The 18,036-nt window shown below is 42.3% G+C and overlaps 1 protein-coding gene and 1 long non-coding RNA gene across 6 annotated transcripts in view; one reads left to right on the top strand and one right to left on the bottom strand.

The window, feature by feature from the left end:
- The window catches only part of LGALS3 (galectin 3), an 18,466-nt gene extending 9,309 nt beyond the window's left edge, over positions 1-9,157 (bottom strand). The window contains exons 1-3 of one of the 3 annotated variants that reach the window (XM_040477206.1): positions 9,051-9,157; positions 1,996-2,017; positions 1-203 (exon numbers count right to left, since the gene is read on the bottom strand). The exon at positions 1-203 is cut by the window's left edge and continues 235 nt beyond it. In XM_040477206.1, coding sequence (XP_040333140.1) covers positions 1-203; positions 1,996-2,013 — 221 coding nt within the window. In that variant the 5' untranslated portion in view covers positions 2,014-2,017; positions 9,051-9,157. The remainder of the gene's footprint in view (positions 204-1,995; positions 2,018-9,050) is intronic. The other 2 variants (XM_040477207.1, XM_040477208.1) reach the window with 2 other exon arrangements.
- Positions 9,158-9,205: 48 nt separating this feature from the next.
- The window catches only part of LOC121031798 (uncharacterized), a 77,741-nt gene continuing 68,910 nt past the window's right edge, over positions 9,206-18,036 (top strand). For 2 of the 3 annotated variants that reach the window (XR_005790891.1, XR_005790892.1), the window contains exon 1: positions 9,282-9,415. This is a non-coding gene — a long non-coding RNA (uncharacterized LOC121031798). Of the gene's footprint in view, positions 9,416-18,036 lie in introns of all 3 variants that reach the window. The other variant, XR_005790890.1, reaches the window with a different exon arrangement.

The raw sequence follows: 18,036 nt of genomic DNA, 5'->3' as shown, positions 1-18,036 counted from the left end.
CCAGGGTAGGCTCCTGGAGGCGCCTGTCCAGGGTAGGCTCCTGGAGGTGCCTGTCCAGGATAGGCGCCTGGAGGTGCCTGTCCAGGGTAGGCACCAGGATAGGGGGCCCCTGGGTAGCCCCCTGCCCCAGCAGGTTGGTTTCCCCATGCGGCAGGCCATCCTTGAGGGTTTGGGTTTCCAGATCCAGACAAAGCATCATTAAGCTGGAAAGAAAGACATAAACAATTACAGGAGGAAAAACATTCACAAAAACAGAATTTTCAGGAAACAGGAATATGTGATCTAAGAAGTAGAGGGATATGGTGAAGGTATGAAATTCATATCAACCAAACTTTTTCCACCTATTAAATAGTTTGCAGTTCCTAAGACTAAAATGAAACTTTGAGATTACATATGCTTCATCACTTTATTCTTTTTTTTTTTTTTTTTTTTTTTTTTAGTAAGAATGTATCAGCACTGATTCATTATTTCTAACAAGTGTACCATACTAATGTAAGACATTAACAATAGAGAAAAGTGAGTGTAGGGTATACTGGAACTCTTTGTACTACCGTTGCAATTTTTCTGTAAATCTAGGACTATTTAAAAATTTTAAAGTTTAGGTTTTTTTTTAAAGGCCCGATCATGCCATTAAGTAAGTGGGATTCCAGGTTGATTACTGTCTGGGGAGGAGGGGAGCCATACAGGAAATGGAAAGTAAAACAATTTACAGTTCTCAAGCCCAGCGATTAATTTTATGACTATTATTCTAAATTCACTTTCTGTTATATTATTTAAATCCTTTTTGATCAGCAACAATTTACAGTTCTCAACATGAATCGTCTTGCTATAAAGAATGCATTTTATTGATTGATTGTTATTCTAATAATGATTGCTATACTTTCTTGGCCATAGTGGGTCAATATATTAACTACGTGGTAAAGTTAACACATCTATCCAATGGCACAGACTTTTCCTTGGAGAGAACCAGGATAGCTTAATAAGAGTCTCCACCCCATTTCACAAGACCATTCCAGAAGAGGACTTTGGACAGGGGTAGTTACATTCTTAGCAGCTCTCAAAGGGCTCCTAGTCCCATTTCTAATTTCTAGCAGAACCGCAAGCCTGGCCCAGGCAGGCACAATAGGTGCATGGCCATGCACAGTGGTGTCTGATACAGGTCTGTACTTGCCTTATCTGCATTTTGATGATCATGGCTTATCAAAATCAAACAACTACATGGTTCACATGAAAAGATGCCCTATAGCAGGTGGTCAGGGTGATGGGCCTGAGTTCCCATAGTTCAATGAATTCCATGTTTGATAGCAAAGAGTCAGCCCTGCCATATTCCCAATGTGCTGGTCAAATCCATCCCTCTTCCTTCCCTTGCCCTGATCTCAGGGAAATTGACCCCTGCAGATGGTGTTTGCCAGGCTTCCAGAGTCTGGCTAAGGAGCAGTACTGGCAAGAGATTAAAGAGTGGGAAGAAGTGAGAAGCCAGGGTATCTCTCCTTTCCTCTCTGCCTCATGGAACGTCTGCGCAGCTGCTACATTTCCTGTATCACTTTATTCTTGCCTCCATCATGTCAGAGCATGGAGGGCTGCCATTCATAATTTGCCAAAGTCAGGAGCTAGCCTTCCTCTATGTAAAAGCACATACTCTCTAACTGATTGTGAGAAAAACAATCACAGAAATTAGGATGCTCAGACTGCACCACACTTCCCATTGCTCATACTATTTCTCAGCTCCTGAGCATGAAATCCACTTGCTTCTGCCCCAGGCTTTTCAGTAAAGGAGTTACTATTAGTGAGTCTCAGGCCTCTATCTGCCTCGCTTTCTTCTTGAATCTGCTTCTGGAAAAACAAGACTTCAGCTAATAAGCCCTCATTGGGCAGTTAAAGCCAGAAGAAGCCAAATGGTGAGAAAATTAGAAGGGAATGTCTGATGGTAAAGGAAAAAAAAAGTCCTCAACCTACATGGAATATATATTAAGAAAATAAACATAAAACACTTACTGAAAAACTGTCTGCCATTTTCCTGAAAGGAGGAAAAAAAAGATAGGTTATCATTTGATCCTAGATTTGACCAGTTTCCATATCAACACAACATCACAAATAGTTCATTGGGCAGTTCTAGACAATCTATAGGCAGGCATTTTATTCCCCAGCCAGTTTATTCCCTAGATACGCCTAAATCAGTGGTGTTGGAACTACCAAAACAGCTCATCAAAGGGCAGGAATGCACTCCAGCTAGATTACCAAGCCCTATTTAATTAATAACTTTAAACTCTAATCATACTAGCCTGTGTTCTGAATCCTGGGGCCTACAAGACAGGAGAGAGAAGAACAAGGAAGAAAATGTTCTGCCCCTTTCTTTGGTGAAAACACAAACAGTCGTGGTTCATCAGTGATCCTCCACACCTTCCTTCCTGGGCGTTTTTTCCACCACCTCTTACAAAGGGTTCAGCCTCTTACAAAGGGTAATCACCCACCTCCCTTCCCGGTCCCAAGATCAGCCCCCATGCCATCTTCTGGGTTTTAGGAGGAAAGCAGAGTTGACTGATTTCTACTGAGATTTGAAAACCAGTGCCCCTATGTGTAGCTACTGCCAATCATTTATTCCTCCAATGGCACATATTTATGCCTGCTCTGGGTCAGGCACTGTGTGGGCTCTTGTCTGGGTTTGAAGATGGATAGGCCAAGATCTGTACGGTCAAAGGGCTCACAGGCCAGCAGGGATCACAAGGGATCAATACTGTGAGCCAGACTGTGTGATGGGGCATCTCAACTAGAACTATTACTTCTAAGAGGGGAAGAGGTGGTATTGTTTGAGCTAAGCCTTAAAGGAGAGGTGAGATCAGATGTGGAGCAATGAAAATGAAAGGCAGGCACAAGATGCCTCTTTTCTTCCCCCTTTCTTCCTTTTTTTATTTCAAGATATTTTTTATTCCAAATGAAACTCCAGCAGTATAACAAACAAGGGTGTGAAGAAAAAAAAAAAAAAAAGAGGAGAGGAGATGAGAGGAGAGTCAGACAATGTGGAGGAAAATATTTTTGGGTAGGATGATACCAAACAGAGTTGGCTTTGCCCAAAGCTGACTCCAGGGGAGGCCTTGACATATCACTCCTGCTTTCTCCTGCTCCTCTCCCTGAGCCATGGCTCTAACCATAGAAGATATTTCACACCTGTCCCTGCTGCAGGTGCTCTGGCAGTGAGGGGAGGACGACAACCTGGGACTCCTGAGGCCTGGGTGAGTTTTCTCGGATCAGGATCACCTGCCAAAGTGACCTGGCCCTTAAACAATCAGACTCTCTTTTTCCTTGAGTTGCTCACTTGTGAGATTTACTAAATTATTTTAAGAAATGACATTACCCCAAGAGATCCTAATTGATATGTCCTAAAATTGTAAAATATTACACTTTTTGGTTAAAAAAAAAAAAAAGGCAGAGCCCCTCCTAGGACTTAATGTCCTTCATTTATACATACCAGATACCTTATCAAACTCTGCTGTTACTTATATCCAGTTAAATGTTACCTCCTACTAATTTTTTCTGCACATCTCCTTTTTAATCTCGGCATTCTCAAACATATTTGGAAGCAGTTTAAGCATATCACCGTGTCCATCTTCTAAAGTGGAAAACTGCTGGCAGTTTGGCTAGGAAGTCACAGTGACGCTCCCAGGGCTTATATTCATGTGTTTCTTGTAGCATTTGATCTTTAAAAAAATTTTTTTTTCAACGTTTTTTATTTATTTTTGGGACAGAGAGAGACAGAGCATGAACGGGGGAGGGTCAGAGAGAGAGGGAGACACAGAATCGGAAACAGGCTCCAGGCTCTGAGCCATCAGCCCAGAGCCCGACGCGGGGCTCGAACCCACGGATCACGAGATCGTGACCTGGCTGAAGTCGTCGGACGCTCAACCGACTGCGCCACCCAGGCGCCCCGCATTTGATCTTTTAAAGCAGAAGTCAGGTGCTCCTCTGCTGGTGTTCCTTCCTTAAAAGGCTACCACTGCTTAGAAAAGTGTGCTGCCACCGCAAGAGGAACTTGAGAGAAGAGTTGTTACAGAAAAGGGGGAAAAAAAGGATGTCTCTTATTTTTAATTTTTTTTATTTATTTTTATTTTTTAATGTTTTTTGAGAGAGAGAGAGAGAGAGAGGGAGGGAGGGAGCAGGGCACAGAGAGGGAGACACAGAATCCAAAGCAGGCTCCAGGCTCTGAGCTACAGCACAGAGGGCTCGAACTCACAGACCATGAGATCATGACCTGAGCTGAAGTCGGACGTTTACTGACCGAGTCACCCAGACGCCCCTAAAGATTTTATTTTTAGGATTCTCTACACCCAAAGTGGGGCTCAAACTCACAATTCTGAGATCAAGGGCTGCATGCTCTACTGACTGAGCCAGCCAGGCGCCCTAGAAGGGACATTTCTTAAGAAAGCAAAGACTCTCGTTTTGGACAGCAGTAGGAAATAATCTTGAACTTCAAGGTGGGCAGAGAGTTCGGTTCCTTTGATCACACAAACTTTTCTTCCATTCCTAGGCAACATGCCAAAGACCCAGATTTATAACTTTATACATATTGTTGACTTCTCTTAAATATCCCCATTCGGTAAAGGCTTTTTCACAGTCTCAGCACCACTAACGTTTCAGGTCAGATACACTGTCAGAGTCAGAGCTGCCCTGAACATTACAGGATGTAGAACAGCATTCTTGGCTTCAATATACAAGATGTCAGTAGCACAATACCCCCCTCCCCATTGCGACAACCAGAAATGTCTTCAGACATTACCAAATATCCTGGGGGCAGGGGAGGGAGGGCAAAATTGTGCCTGGTTGAGTAAACACTTTAAGCTGATTAGTGTGTATATCCCTCCAGAAATGTAGATATACAGGTCAATAAAAGCCAAAATGTTATTTTCAATAGTTAAAACCAGCTAAATCTCGGGTGCCTGGGTGGTTCAGTCAGCTAAGCGTCTGATTCTTGATCTTGGCTCAGGTCATGATCTCCTGGTTTGTGGGATGGAGCCCACGTCTGGCTCTATGCTGACAGTCAACCTGGGGCCTGCTTAGGATTCTCTCTCTCCCTCTCTCTCTGACCCTCTCCTGCTCGCACTTGCTCTCTCTCTAAAAACAAATAAATAAACTTAAAAAAAAAAACTAGCTAAATCTGCACCATTGGCCTTATAAAGTATCTTGTTAATATAACACCTATCAAACTAAGATGTGTTTAAAGGCTGATTAAAACCAGAAACTAGAGACAGCATTTCCAAAAAAAAAAGACAGCATTTCCAAAATTTAACATTTCTTCCTAAAGTCTCTGCTGGAGCATATTCAGCTTATTTCCAGCTCCAACCAAAACAATTTGAGAAACAAAGCAGATTTCAATTTCTTTCCACTGTGTTTCACATAAAGCCTTGGGTGACAGTTTGGATTGTGTTGTGACACATTAGACAAGCCCATTAGAATAATGAAATCCTGCATTAGTGTGGTACTTTTTGGTTTATGAAGCACTTTCCCATACCTTTCCTATTTTCATTCTGATAATAATCTTATAAGATTTTCAGGGGAAGGTTAATATTCCCACTCTAGAGGTGAGGAAACAGAGGCTTAGAAAGCTAATATGGTGGCCCAAAGTCATTCCGTCCTTGGCAGGCCAACAACCAAGGGTCCAAGGACCCTCACTCTTAATTCAAACTCATTTTATACTAATGTAAAATCTTCACTCTTTGAAATTTTAAAATATAGTCCTTAAAAAGTGTTTATTACTTCACTTAGAAATTAATTCTCTGGCTTATTCACTCAGAACTACATAACATGTTGAAATTATAAACAAATTTAAAACGATCTTGTTTTTGTCAGAAAAAGCTGGGTGACTCATTCAGTGAGCTCCAACACTCACTGTATCCAATACTAAATACAACGATGCCATTTTGCACAGTCATTTTACTAATTATAACCATATTTAAACCAATGAAGTGTACTTTTCCAAAAACTGGGTATGCACTGTTTTGCTATCTTAATTCTCAACCATCAGATCTCTTTTTTGAAAAAGTTTATAACCAATGCTTTTTTGAAATCTAGCAACCATAGAACTTAAAAAAAAAAAAAACTATTTGGATAAAAGTCTTCTTACTTGCCTGGAAAAAATCTTTCTTTCTTTCTTTTTAGATGGATTGTTTATATAAAGAGATAATTAAATGAAAAAAAAAAAAACCTTCTCACCCTACAGATGCTATAGATATATGAACTCTATCCTGCCATTCCCAGAATCAGAGAATTTAGAAGCTCCAGAAAAGAAACTATATCAAAGACAAAACAAAACACTGAGGAAATACTACCTGGGTCTTCAAATTTGGAAAAACCTACAGGAAGTAGTTCAGTGTTGCTTTGGAATAAGGAATTTAAACATGAGTCATAATGCAGACCATTTTAATTGGCTGTTAATTGTACTTTACCCTCTAATAAAGAGTGGCTATCTACTGTACTATGCTATTCTAGGCCCACCTAACAATTAGTCCAGTAGTCAGGGTTCCTGGGAGCACTTCTGAAATTTCTGCTCACAAAGGGCCTTGACCTTTATATGAGCTGAAAGAGAAGTGGATCATGAATGTATTTCCTCAGAACCCCAAGGCACTGCCCACACTCCTCTCTGAAGAATACAGGAGGCAGTTGCCGAAACATGGAACAGGGCTTGAGGAAAATCCACTTTCCAAGGCCAAATTCGGTGATGCTGAGTTGGAATAAAGGAAACTGGTCCTTTACTAGGATTTCCTTCTTATCATAGTTCCTCAGCATCAAGGAAGGTAAAGTTACCTTGCGCCTCTCAGTTACTGATTTTTCCCCCTATGGAAAAGCTGAACATCAATCAAGAGAGAACACATGATACTTAGTCAGCAGCAAATTGGAAGTTTATAACAAGCACTGTTCTGGCAGGCTTACCACTCAGAATTTAATGAGAAGAACCAATTCAGGAACTAGATACCAAATGCTAACTCAGCTGTCCTCAGGAGGAGGCTGTTTCCCAAACTATCACAGGAAAGAGAGGCTATGGCTTAGATAAGTTACCATGAGTCTCGGATACATTAACTTTATAAGCCAATCTTATTTAAGGTCAACATGAGATGCTCAAGTTATAACATATGAATATAAGTCTCTGTTGCAGTGAAGATTTAGAGTCTAGGGGCACCTGGCTGGCTCAGCCGGTTAAGCATCTGACTTCAGCTCAGGTCATGATCTCATAGTTCCTGAGTTCGGGCCCCACATCAGGCTCTGAGCTGACAGCACAGAGCCTGCTTGAGATTCCCTACCTCTCTCTCTGCCCCCTCCCTGACTCATGCCTCCCCCCCCCCCGGCCCGACCCATCTCTAAATAAATAAACAAACTTAAAAAAAAAAAAAAAGATTTAGAGTCTGCCTGATGAGATGCTAAGCAAATAAGTACCTAAGTTATAGGAGAGACCAATACTGGCCTTTTGACATCACTAGCAATAAGTAAAAAGTCTTTATATTAAAGCACCTCTTGGGGCTCAGGTCATGATCTCATGGTTCCGGATTTCATGGTTCATGAGTTAGAGCCCCATGTTGGGCTTTGTGCCAACAGCTCAGAGCCTGAAGCCTGCTTCAGATTCGGTGTCTCCCTCTCTCTGTCCTTCCCCTACTTGCTCTCTCTCTCTCAAAAGTAAAACATTAAAAAAATAAATAAGTAAAGCACTTATGTATACTTGTAGCATAGTGAAATATTGATTAAAGACCTCTGAACAGAGTGAGACTTGCCTATTCCATTGAAAAAAAAGCTAGCTTTGGGGGTCAGTCTATCAGGCAGACTGCCCCCTCTTCTGCTACTTAAGTAACGTGGTGAGGCATTCGTCTAACACTTTTAAGCTCAAAACATTCAAAAACCATCATCAAATTTTTCCCCAGAACATGCTGATTCTAAGTGTAACCCCCAAACATTATGAATTTAGGAAGCAGTTCCAATCTTCCAAAGAACACAGATGAACTTTTTCCATTCCTTTCCCAGAATCCGAGAAACAGATTGGGTCACTGCGGTTCACCTGTCCTTACTGTCCAGAGACCCAACTCCCAGGAGTCACTTTACAAACATTCCACAGTATCTGGACTAGCAATCACTAACTTGAAGGGGGGGGGGGGGTCTCACCTTACGTGTCCCCTATGTGACTCTCTGGCATTAAGGTCCTACTCCTCAGAATGGACACATTTTAGTGTTTTTATGTAAGGAACTGATAAATCAGAATACATCTTCATACATGTCTTAAGAGCTGCCCCCAGCTGGAGCTCTGCACATTTGGGCTACGATTCTGCCACACCCTACACGTCCTCAGCACAGATCCGGGATGTTAATGCCCAAGTTAGCCAATCTGGGCAGGGATGAGTCACCGATTTGCAAAAGCTTAGGATGTGCGGTCTTCGCCAAGCCGGGCACATGCCCACTCAGGCAGGCCCCGGGGCATCACCATTTTCTGGGATCAGCACCCCGAGAGCCGCTGCAGCCCCTGCCGCCGCCAGGCCTGCTGGAAGAGCCCCAGCGCCCCACAGCCAGATGCAGCGGCCGCGCAGCCCAGTCCCGGGGCGCAGGAGCCGCCTCCAGAGTCCCTGGGCAGGCTCCCCACCTCCTGCGAAGGGGGACCGGCTTCCTAACCCCGAACTGGAACCCGGGCGCGCGGCGGAAGGGCGGGACGCCGTGGTCGAGCCTCCCAGTCTCTGCGGAGGGTGACCTGCGCCCCGGCGGGTGGTCCGCGGACACACCCAGGGCCCGCCGACACACCCAGGGCCCGCCCAGCAAAGTGCGTGAGTGTGTGCAAAGCGCCGCTAACTTTCCCGGAGTCGCACACCGCTCCCTCCAGGGCTCGCAGGCTACGGCCCCTGCCCAGGACGGCTCCCTCAGCTCCGCCCGCGGCCCGCCGCCTCTCCGCGCCCACCAGCGGCCCGCGGCCCGCGGCCCCCGGCCCCGACCCCCGACCCCCGCGCGGGCGCTCTCACCCCTGCCCCGTCGGGGCCGTCAGCAGGCTCCGTCCCCGTCCCCCGTCCCCAGGCGCCCCCGCCACTCACCCCACAGCCCAGCGCTCCCTAGTTAGCTTGCTGCGGGGGGGCAACTTCAAGCGAGGTGGTACGATCCCTGGCGGGGCGGTGGCTCCGCGCCTCAAATAGTCCCGGCCGGCCCGCCTCTCCCGGGGCGGGACCTCCACCCACACACACCCGGGCCTCTCCCTGCCGTGGGGCCCGGCACTGCCCCACCGCACACCCGGCGCCGCAGTGGCTACTGACCCGGAGAGACCCCCCCAGCCCCGCAGCCTCCAGTCGGTCTCCTGCGCCCGCCCCCCTCGAGACCTGGAATTGTGGCCACGTTCACCGCCCTGTCTCCAGATTCACCTGGTCACTCCTCAGACCAAGACAGAGTCTGCGAAGCTTTCAGAGTATGCTTACTTAACGCTTTGCTTGCTGGCTTGTTTTAACCATGTTTGCTTATTTGCTGCCTGAATTGCGGACACTCTCCTCCTCTCTGCATTTATTTTCCCTAAACCCTCTCTCAGTATCAAAGCCTTTCCTAGAAGTGCACGGTGACTCGTGTCACTGGGAGGGCGCTGGCAAGTTTTCTGAGGTGCTGGGTGAGACAGGTGGGAGGGAGGGAGGGCCGCGGGCGGAGGTCCCGGTTCTTGGCCCTGCATTCATTCACTTTCTGAACTGTGATGTGGGTGCCACCTCCTTCTGACGGCCCTAAATTACTTTTGCTTGTTTGCTCCCCACATCTTACCCAGTGTTTGGTGTGTAATAAGTTCTCCCTAAATATTTTTTTCATGAATTAATGAAATAATGAATACCTTCCTAGAAAGTCTTTGTTTCCCCAAAGGTTGGGCAGGGTCCTGATGAAGGAGGAACATTTTTTTTTTTTAATGTTTACTCATATTTGAGAGAGAGAGAGAGAGACAGAAGAAGAATTAGTGGGGGAGGGGCAGAGAGAGAGAGGGAGACAGAGAATCCCAAGCAGGCTCCAGGCTCTGAGCTGTCAGCACAGAGCCTGAGGTGGGGCTTGAGTCCATGAACCTTGACATCATGACCTGTGTCAAAGTCAGCTGCTTAACCGACTGTGCCACCCAGGCGCCCCTGAAGGAGGAACAGTTTAAACACAAAAGTCTTTGGTAGAGGCAGGAATAGGATAAAGCTACCACTCTAAGAAAACTTCTTACAACAAATAGTGATTCTTGCCAAGAGAAAATGTATTTATTTGGTATCATTTCACTGAATAATAGCTGAGTGAAATGGTTAAGGATGCCTAAGATGAAGTTTTTAAAGTTCTGATATCTACTCACAAAAATCAACTCAAAATGGATTAAAGACTTAATTGTAAGACCGCAAAACAAAATTCCTAGAAGGAAACAAGGGAAAAGCTCCTTGACGTTGGTTATGGCAATGTTTTTTTGGATAAGACTCCACAGTACAAGCAACAAAAGCAAAAATAAACAAGTGAGACTACATCAAACTAGCAAGCTGCATAGCAAAAGAAATAATCAGTAAATGAAAAAACACCCTACAAAATGAGAAAAAATATTTGTAAACTATGTATCTGATAAGAGGTTAGTCTTCAAAATATGTAAGGATCTCATAGAACTCTATAGCAAACAACAATAACAAAAACAAACAACAACAAAAAAAACCAAATAACCCTATTTAAAGAATGGGCAAAGGACCTGAACCAGACAGTTTTCCAAAGAAGACATCTGATCAACAGGTACCTGAAAAGGCACCCAGCATCACTAATTATCAGGGAAAAGCAGGTCCATACCACAATGGGGCATCACTTCACACCTGTTAGAATGACTATCATCAAAAGGACAAGAGATAAGTGTGGGCAAGGATGCAAACAAAGAAACGCTTTGTGTATTGTTGGTTGGAATGTAAATTGGTACAGCCATTATGGAAAACAATATGGAGGTTCCTCAAGAAATTAAAAATAGAATGACCATATGATTCAGCAATCCTACTTTCTGGGTAGGAAATGAAATCACTATCTTGAAGAGATATCTGCATTCCCAAGTTTATTGCAGCATTGTTCACGACAGTCAAGACATGGAAACAACCTAAGTGTCTGTTGATGGAAGAATGGATTAAAAAAATGTCACACACACACACACACACACACACACACACACACACACCCGGAAATATTCAGCTGTGAGAAAGAAGGAAATCCTGCCATTTCAACAACATGGATGGACCTTCAGGGTATTATGCTAAGTGAAGGAAGCCAAGCAGAGATAAACAAATACCATATGATCTTACTTATATATGGAATCTAAAAGAACTCATAGAAACTGAGTAGAATGATGGTTACCAGGGTCTAGGGGTGTGGGAGAAAATGGGGAGATGTTGGTCAAAGGGTAAAAACTTTTAGTTACAAGATGAATAAGTTCTGGGAATTTAATGTATGTCATGATGACTATTGTTAAAAATACTATATTACATATTTGATGGTTGCTAAGAGAGTATTCTTAAATGTTCTCACCACACACACAAAAAAATAGTAATGTGTGAGGTTATGAATATGTGAACTAATTTTACTGTGGTAATCATTTCACAACATATGTGTATATAAAAAATAATGTTAGTAGTAATAAGAGCTAATATTCATTAAGCACTTATAATGTGCTGTGTACTATGCTTAGTGCTTTACATATATATTTGGGGGCAGGAATTTTTGTCCCCATTTTATTTATTTATTTATTTATTTATTTATTCATTTATTTATTGTTTTTGTTTAGTTTTTCCCAAGGTTTTTTTTTTTATAACTTTGTTTAAATTAACGTTTATTTATTTTTGAGACAGAGAGACAGAGCATGAATGGGGGAGGGGCAGAGAGAGAGGGAGACACAGAATCGGAAGCAGGCTCCAGGCTCTGAGCCATCAGCCCAGAGCCTGACGCGGGGCTCGAACTCACGGACCGCGAGATCGTGACCTGAGCTGAAGTCAGACGCTTAACCGACTGAGCCACCCAGGCGCCCCCCAAGGTCTTAAAAATGTTCATTTTTTATTTTGGGAGAGAAAGAGTGAGTGGGGGAGGGGCAGAGAGAGAGAGGGAGAGAGAGAGAGAAAATCCCAAGCAGGCTCCGTGCTGTCAGTTGCAGAGCTGGATGTGTGGTTTGATCTCATAAACCGTGAGATCATGACCTGAGGTGAACGCTCAACTGACTGAGCCACGCAGGCACCCCTCCCAAGTTTTTTAAATCTCCCTGTGGTGATTAGGACAAATGCACTCCTTAATTCCCATCCCTTATTTCACCCATTCCCCCACCTACCTCCTCTCTGGTAACCATCAGTTTGTTCTCTATAGTTAAAGTCTGTTTCTTGGGTTATCTCTCTCTCTCTTTCCCTTTGCTCATTTGTTTTGTTTCTTAAATTCCACATGAGTGAAATCATATGATATTTGTTATATACCAGTTAGCATTATACTGTCTAGCTCCATCCATGTTGTTACAACATGGCAAGATTTTATGCCTTTTTATAGCTGAATAATATTCCACTGTGATATGTAAAACATCTTCTTTATACATTTATCAGTTGATGGACACTTAGGCTGTTTCCATATCTTGGCTAATATAAGTAATGCACCTGTAAACATCAGGGTATATGTATCCCTTTGAAGTGTTTTTGTATTTTTTTAATAAATACTCAGTAGTGTGATTGCTGGATCATAGGGTAGTTCTATTTTTAACTTTTTGAGGAAACTCCATATTGTTTTCCAGAGTGGCTGCACCGGTTTGCATTCCCACCAACAGTACAAAAGGGTTCCTTTTCCTCCACATCCTCGCCAACACCTGTTGTTTCTTGTGTTTTTTATTTTAGCCATTCTGACAGGTGTGAGGTGAGTGGCGTTCCATGGTGTAATGGTTAACACTCTGGACACTGACAGGTGTGAGGTGATATCACGTTATAATTTTGATTTGCATTTCCCTGATAATAAGTGATGATGAGCATCTTTTCATGTGTCTGTTAGCTGTCTGTATGTCTTCTTTGGAAAACTATTCTTACCTTCTGCCCATTTTTTAATTGGATTATTTGTTTTTTGGAGCATTGAGTTTTATAAATTCTTTATATATTTTATATACTAGCTCTTTATCAGATATGTCACATGCAGATATCTTCTCCCATTGTGTAGGTTGCCTTTTAGTTTTGTTGATTGTTTCCTTGGCTGTGCAGAAGCTTTTTATTTTGATGTTGTTCCAATAGTTTATTTTTGCTTTTGTTTCCATTGCCTCAGAAAACATATCCAGAAAGAAGTTGCTGTGGTCGATGTCAAAGAAGTTACTGCCGGTGTTCTCTTCCATAATTTTTATGGTTTGAGGTCTTACATTTATGTCTTAGTACATTTTGAGTTCATTTTGGTATATGGCTTAGGAAAGTGGTCCAGTTTCATTCTTTTGCATGTTGCTGTCCAGTTTTCTCAGAACCATTTGAAGAAGAGATATTCTTTTTTCCCATTGGATATTCTTTCCTGCTTTATCGAAGGTTAATTTACCACGTTATGGGTTCTTTTCTGGGCTTTCTATTCTGTTCCATTGATCTATGTGTCTATTTTTGTACTAGCACCATACTGTTTTCATTACTATGGTTTTGTAATACAACTTGAAGTCCAGAATTGTGATGCCTTCACCTTTGTTTTGCTTTTTCAAGGTTCCTTTGGCTTTCAGGGTTTTTTGTGGTCTATACAAATTTTCAGACTCTGTTCTAGCTCTGTGAAAAACCCTGTTGGTATTCTGATAGGGATTACATTAAATGTGTAGATTGCTTTGGGTAGTATAGATATTTTAACAATATTTGTTTTTCCAATCCATGAGCATGGAGTGTCTTTCCATTTCTTTGTGTCATCTTCAGTTTCTTTTATCAGTGTTTTATAGTTTTCAAAGTACAGGTCTTTCACCTCTTTGATTAGGTTTATTTCTAGATATCTTATTTTTGGTGTAATTGTAAATGGGATTATTTTCTTAATTTCTTTTCCTGCTGCTTCATTATTGGTATATAGAAATGCAACAGATTTCTGTACATTGATTTTGTATCCTGTGACTTTACTGAATTTGTCAGCTCTAGCAGTTTTTTGGTGGAGTCTTTCAGGTTTTCTATATATAGTGTCATGTCATCTGCAATAGTGGACGTTTCGCTTCTTCCTTACTGATTTGGATGCCTTTTATTTCTTTTTGTTGTCTGATTACTATAGCGACGACTTCCAGTACTATGTTGAATAAAAGTGTTAAGAGTGGACATCTTTGTCTTGTTCCTGACATTAGGGGAAAGGTTCTCAGTTTTCCCCCACTGAGGATGATGTTAGCTGTGGGCTTTTCATATATAGCCTTTATTATGTTGAGGTGTGTTCCCTTTAAACCTACTTTGTTGAGGGTGTCTAATCATGAATGGATGTTGTACTTTCAAATGCTTTCTTTGCATCTATTGAAATGATCATTTGGTTCTTGTCCTTTCTCTTATTGATGTGATGTATCACTTTGATTGATTTGTGAATGTTGAACCACCCTCACTCATAACCCAGGAATAAATCTCACTTGATCTCAGTGAATTATTTTTTTAATGTATTGTTGGATGTGAGTTGCTAATATTTTGTTGAAAATTTTTGCATCTCTGTTCTTCAGGGATATTAGCCTGTAGTTCTTTTTTTTCTTTTTTCTCTTTCTTTCTTTCTTTCTTTCCTTTTCTTTTTTTTTTTTTTTTTTTTTTGTAATGTCTTTATTTGATTTTGGTACCAAGGTAATGCTAGCTTCATAGTATGAATTTGGAAGTTTTCCTTCCTTTTCTATTTTTTGGAATAGTTTGAGAAGAATAGGTATTAACTATTCTTTAAATGTTTAGTAGAATTCACCTGTGAAGCCATCTGGTCCTGGACTTTTGTTTGTTGGGAGTTTTTTGATTGCTGATTCAATTTCTTTGCTGGTAATTTTTGTCTCCATTTTAAAGATGAGAAAGCTGAGGCACAGAGTATTCAATATGACCAAGATCACAACATAGATCAAGTGGAAAGTACATCAAGGTCTGAGAAATAAGTGTCTGGAAATGGGATATTTGCCATTCAGTAAGTTGAGGCAAAGAACACAACAGAAAGAACTAAAGAATGGAAGGAAGGAAGGAAGGAAGGAAGGAAGGAAGGAAGGAAGGAAGGAAGGAACGAACGAACGAAGGAAGGGAACAGAGGGAAAGAGGAGGGGGAGGACATGAAGGAGAGAGATGTGCAAAGAAAAAAAAAAAAAACACTACCAAGAACACATCACCAAAAGTTGGTAGATTTTAAAGTTGGAAGGGGTCATTCAGAAATGGAATTGACCACAAGGTGAAATGATCTCTGAGAGAACAAAGGAGGAGAGTTGCTCTGTGGATTCATGTTTTAATTCTAAGGAATGGTTTTCCTGTCTCATACTGGATTGTGTCTGGCTAATAGTATGTATGAGAAAGCCTCTGTATGTGCTTGACCTATATCTTGGAGCTTTTGGGTTTTGGGCTAGAGAAGGAAGGGATTTTGTGCTAAAGAATGAAGAGGATGTTGGAACCAATCTCTGCCCAGCCTCTTTTGCGGGGTTGGAGCCCTAGGGAGGAAAGAATGGACTGTCTTTGAGAAAGCGTTGAGAGAAGCTGTATCAGGCCCAAGACAAGACAAGAAACAGTCCTCCCCTGGGAGGCAGCCATTCCTTCCCCTTCTGAATATACCCCAGGCTGTGCTGGCTCTTCAGGGATTTCCAGAGCAGATTCCTGGGACAGACATTAGGGTTCTCACTAGGTTCTCCTAGTGTCACTGAGAGTTCTCTCAAGGAGATAATGGACCTTTCCCAAGGGATGGGGCAGATACTGCCACTGACGGGGATGGCACACTACTTTCTTTAGCAGAAGAACTGAGCAGGGGAGAGGCTGCTCATGTAAGAACAAGACTATGGGGAGCTTATAAATAACCTCGGTGGGACAAAGGAAGCCTGGTTTGAGCTGGCCATCTGGTGGTTATGATGTAAACTAGTGATGCAATCACACATGTTCTATGTTTTGGGTAATGACTTCACTCAGTAAACCAAAATGGAAAATTGGAAACGTGGTATTGTGGTATAATCTCATGAATACAATGGGATCGAAGGGTAGAAATTAATGAAAAGTCCAAATTACAGTTTACCAAAAAAATATATAGATACAGATATATAGGTATATTTAGTGTGTATATATATATATATATACATCTATAAATAACTCCAAAAATAAGATATTTTTAAATATTTTATTTTATTTTATTTTATTTTATTTTAATTGTATGTTATGTTATTTTTTGAGAGAGAGCATAGCTGGGGAGGGGCAGAGACAGAGGAGAGAGAGAGAATCCGAGGCAGGCTCCCCACTCAGCACAGAGCCCAACTCGGGGCTTGATCCCATGACAGTGAGATCATGACCTGAACTGAAATCAAGAGTCAAACGCTTAACTGGTTGAACCACCCAGGCACCCCTATAATTTTTAAATGTTTAAAATAAATGTGTTTGGGGCACCTGGGTGGCTCAGTTGGTTAAGCATCCGACTTTGGCTTAGGTCATGATCTTATCGTTTGTGACTTCTAGTTCCACATCTGGCTCTGCTCTGACAGCTCTGAGCCTGCTTTGGATTGTCTGTCTCCCTCTCTCTCTCTGCCCCTCCCCTGCTCTCACTCTCTCTCTCAAAAATAAATAAATAAACATTAAAAAAAACCTTTAGGGGCACCTGGGTGTCTCAGTCAGTTGAGCATCAGACTTCAGCTCAGGTCATGTTCACACAGTTCATGGTTTCAAGCCCTGCATTGGGCTCTGTGCTGACAGCTCAGAGCCTGAAGCCTGCTTGGGATTCTGTGTCTCCCTCACTCTTGCCCCTCCCCCACTCGCACTCTATCTCTCTCTCTCTCACAAAATGAAATAAAATAAAATAAAATAAAATAAAATAAATAAATAAATAAATAAATAAATATTTTAAAAATGTAAGATGGGTTGCAGGGTTCTTATAAACTTAGAAATTATGTCAAGCAACCCAAGTAGACTTATAATGTGAGCTACTTGGGATCCTATGATGTCCAAGAACAATGGATATGTGATGTATATAAAACTGTATTGCTAAGAAGGAAATTGGAGGAAGCAAACATTCAAATTTAGAGTTTAACTTGGACTGTCCCTCCCAGCACTCTCCCCCCCCACTTACCTGACCCTGGCCACAAGGGCCTGCTAGCTCTTCCTCCTTGATTATAAGACTCACTCCAATACAGCATCCTTCACAGATGGTTCCCTATATATGGGATTCTTTTGTCTTTAGGCTTGCACAGAGAAGTCACTGTGTGTTGGGGATGAATCACTGTGTGGCTAGGAATTAGTTATGAAAATATAATCCTTTCTCTGAAGAGGGAATCTGGCAGCCAATTTACTTGAATGGGTCATCCATAGTAAATGACTAACTAATGGACATTAAAAAAGAGTTACCCACAGGAATGGCCTTTGTCTCTTTAAGAAAATGAGTAAACACATAAGTCTTAAGACTTTGAGTCATGAGGCCTGTGGCCCAGCAACGCACCACTTCCCTTAAGGGGTTAGCTGCTGGGATAGCCAAAAGAGTTGTTATAGAGACAAGGGATGAGTCACCCTCTTGCCTTTCTTTCTGGTTATCTTGAGTCATTTCAGAGATAGATAAAGCTCATGCCTCCCTACTTAGCGGGCTTACATCTAATGGTAAGATCAGACATGCTTTTGGCTTCACCTCCTTACTCACATGTCCCCTTCGGTGCCACTTTAATGCTTCTTAAAACTAACAGAAGGATTTTGCTGTGATCAAGGTATGCCCAGGGAATTTATAACTTCTATACGTGCAGTAAAAAGGACTCATTAGTACCCAACCTGAAGCCTTTACAAACTCTTCCAAGATAAGTGTAAAATGCAATCTAGGGGCATCTGGGTGACTCAGTCAGTTGAGTGTCCAACTCTTGATTTTAGCTCATGTGGTGATCCCAGGGTTGAGGGATGGAACCCTGCATCTGGCTCCAGGCTGAGTGTG

Source organism: Herpailurus yagouaroundi, unplaced genomic scaffold, assembly GCF_014898765.1.
Source record: "Herpailurus yagouaroundi ecotype Mexico unplaced genomic scaffold, PumYag 141, whole genome shotgun sequence".
NCBI classification, from domain to species: Eukaryota; Metazoa; Chordata; class Mammalia; order Carnivora; family Felidae; genus Herpailurus; species Herpailurus yagouaroundi.
Note: the sequence above shows the minus strand (reverse complement) of the source record. Positions and strands in the feature narration are given on the sequence as shown.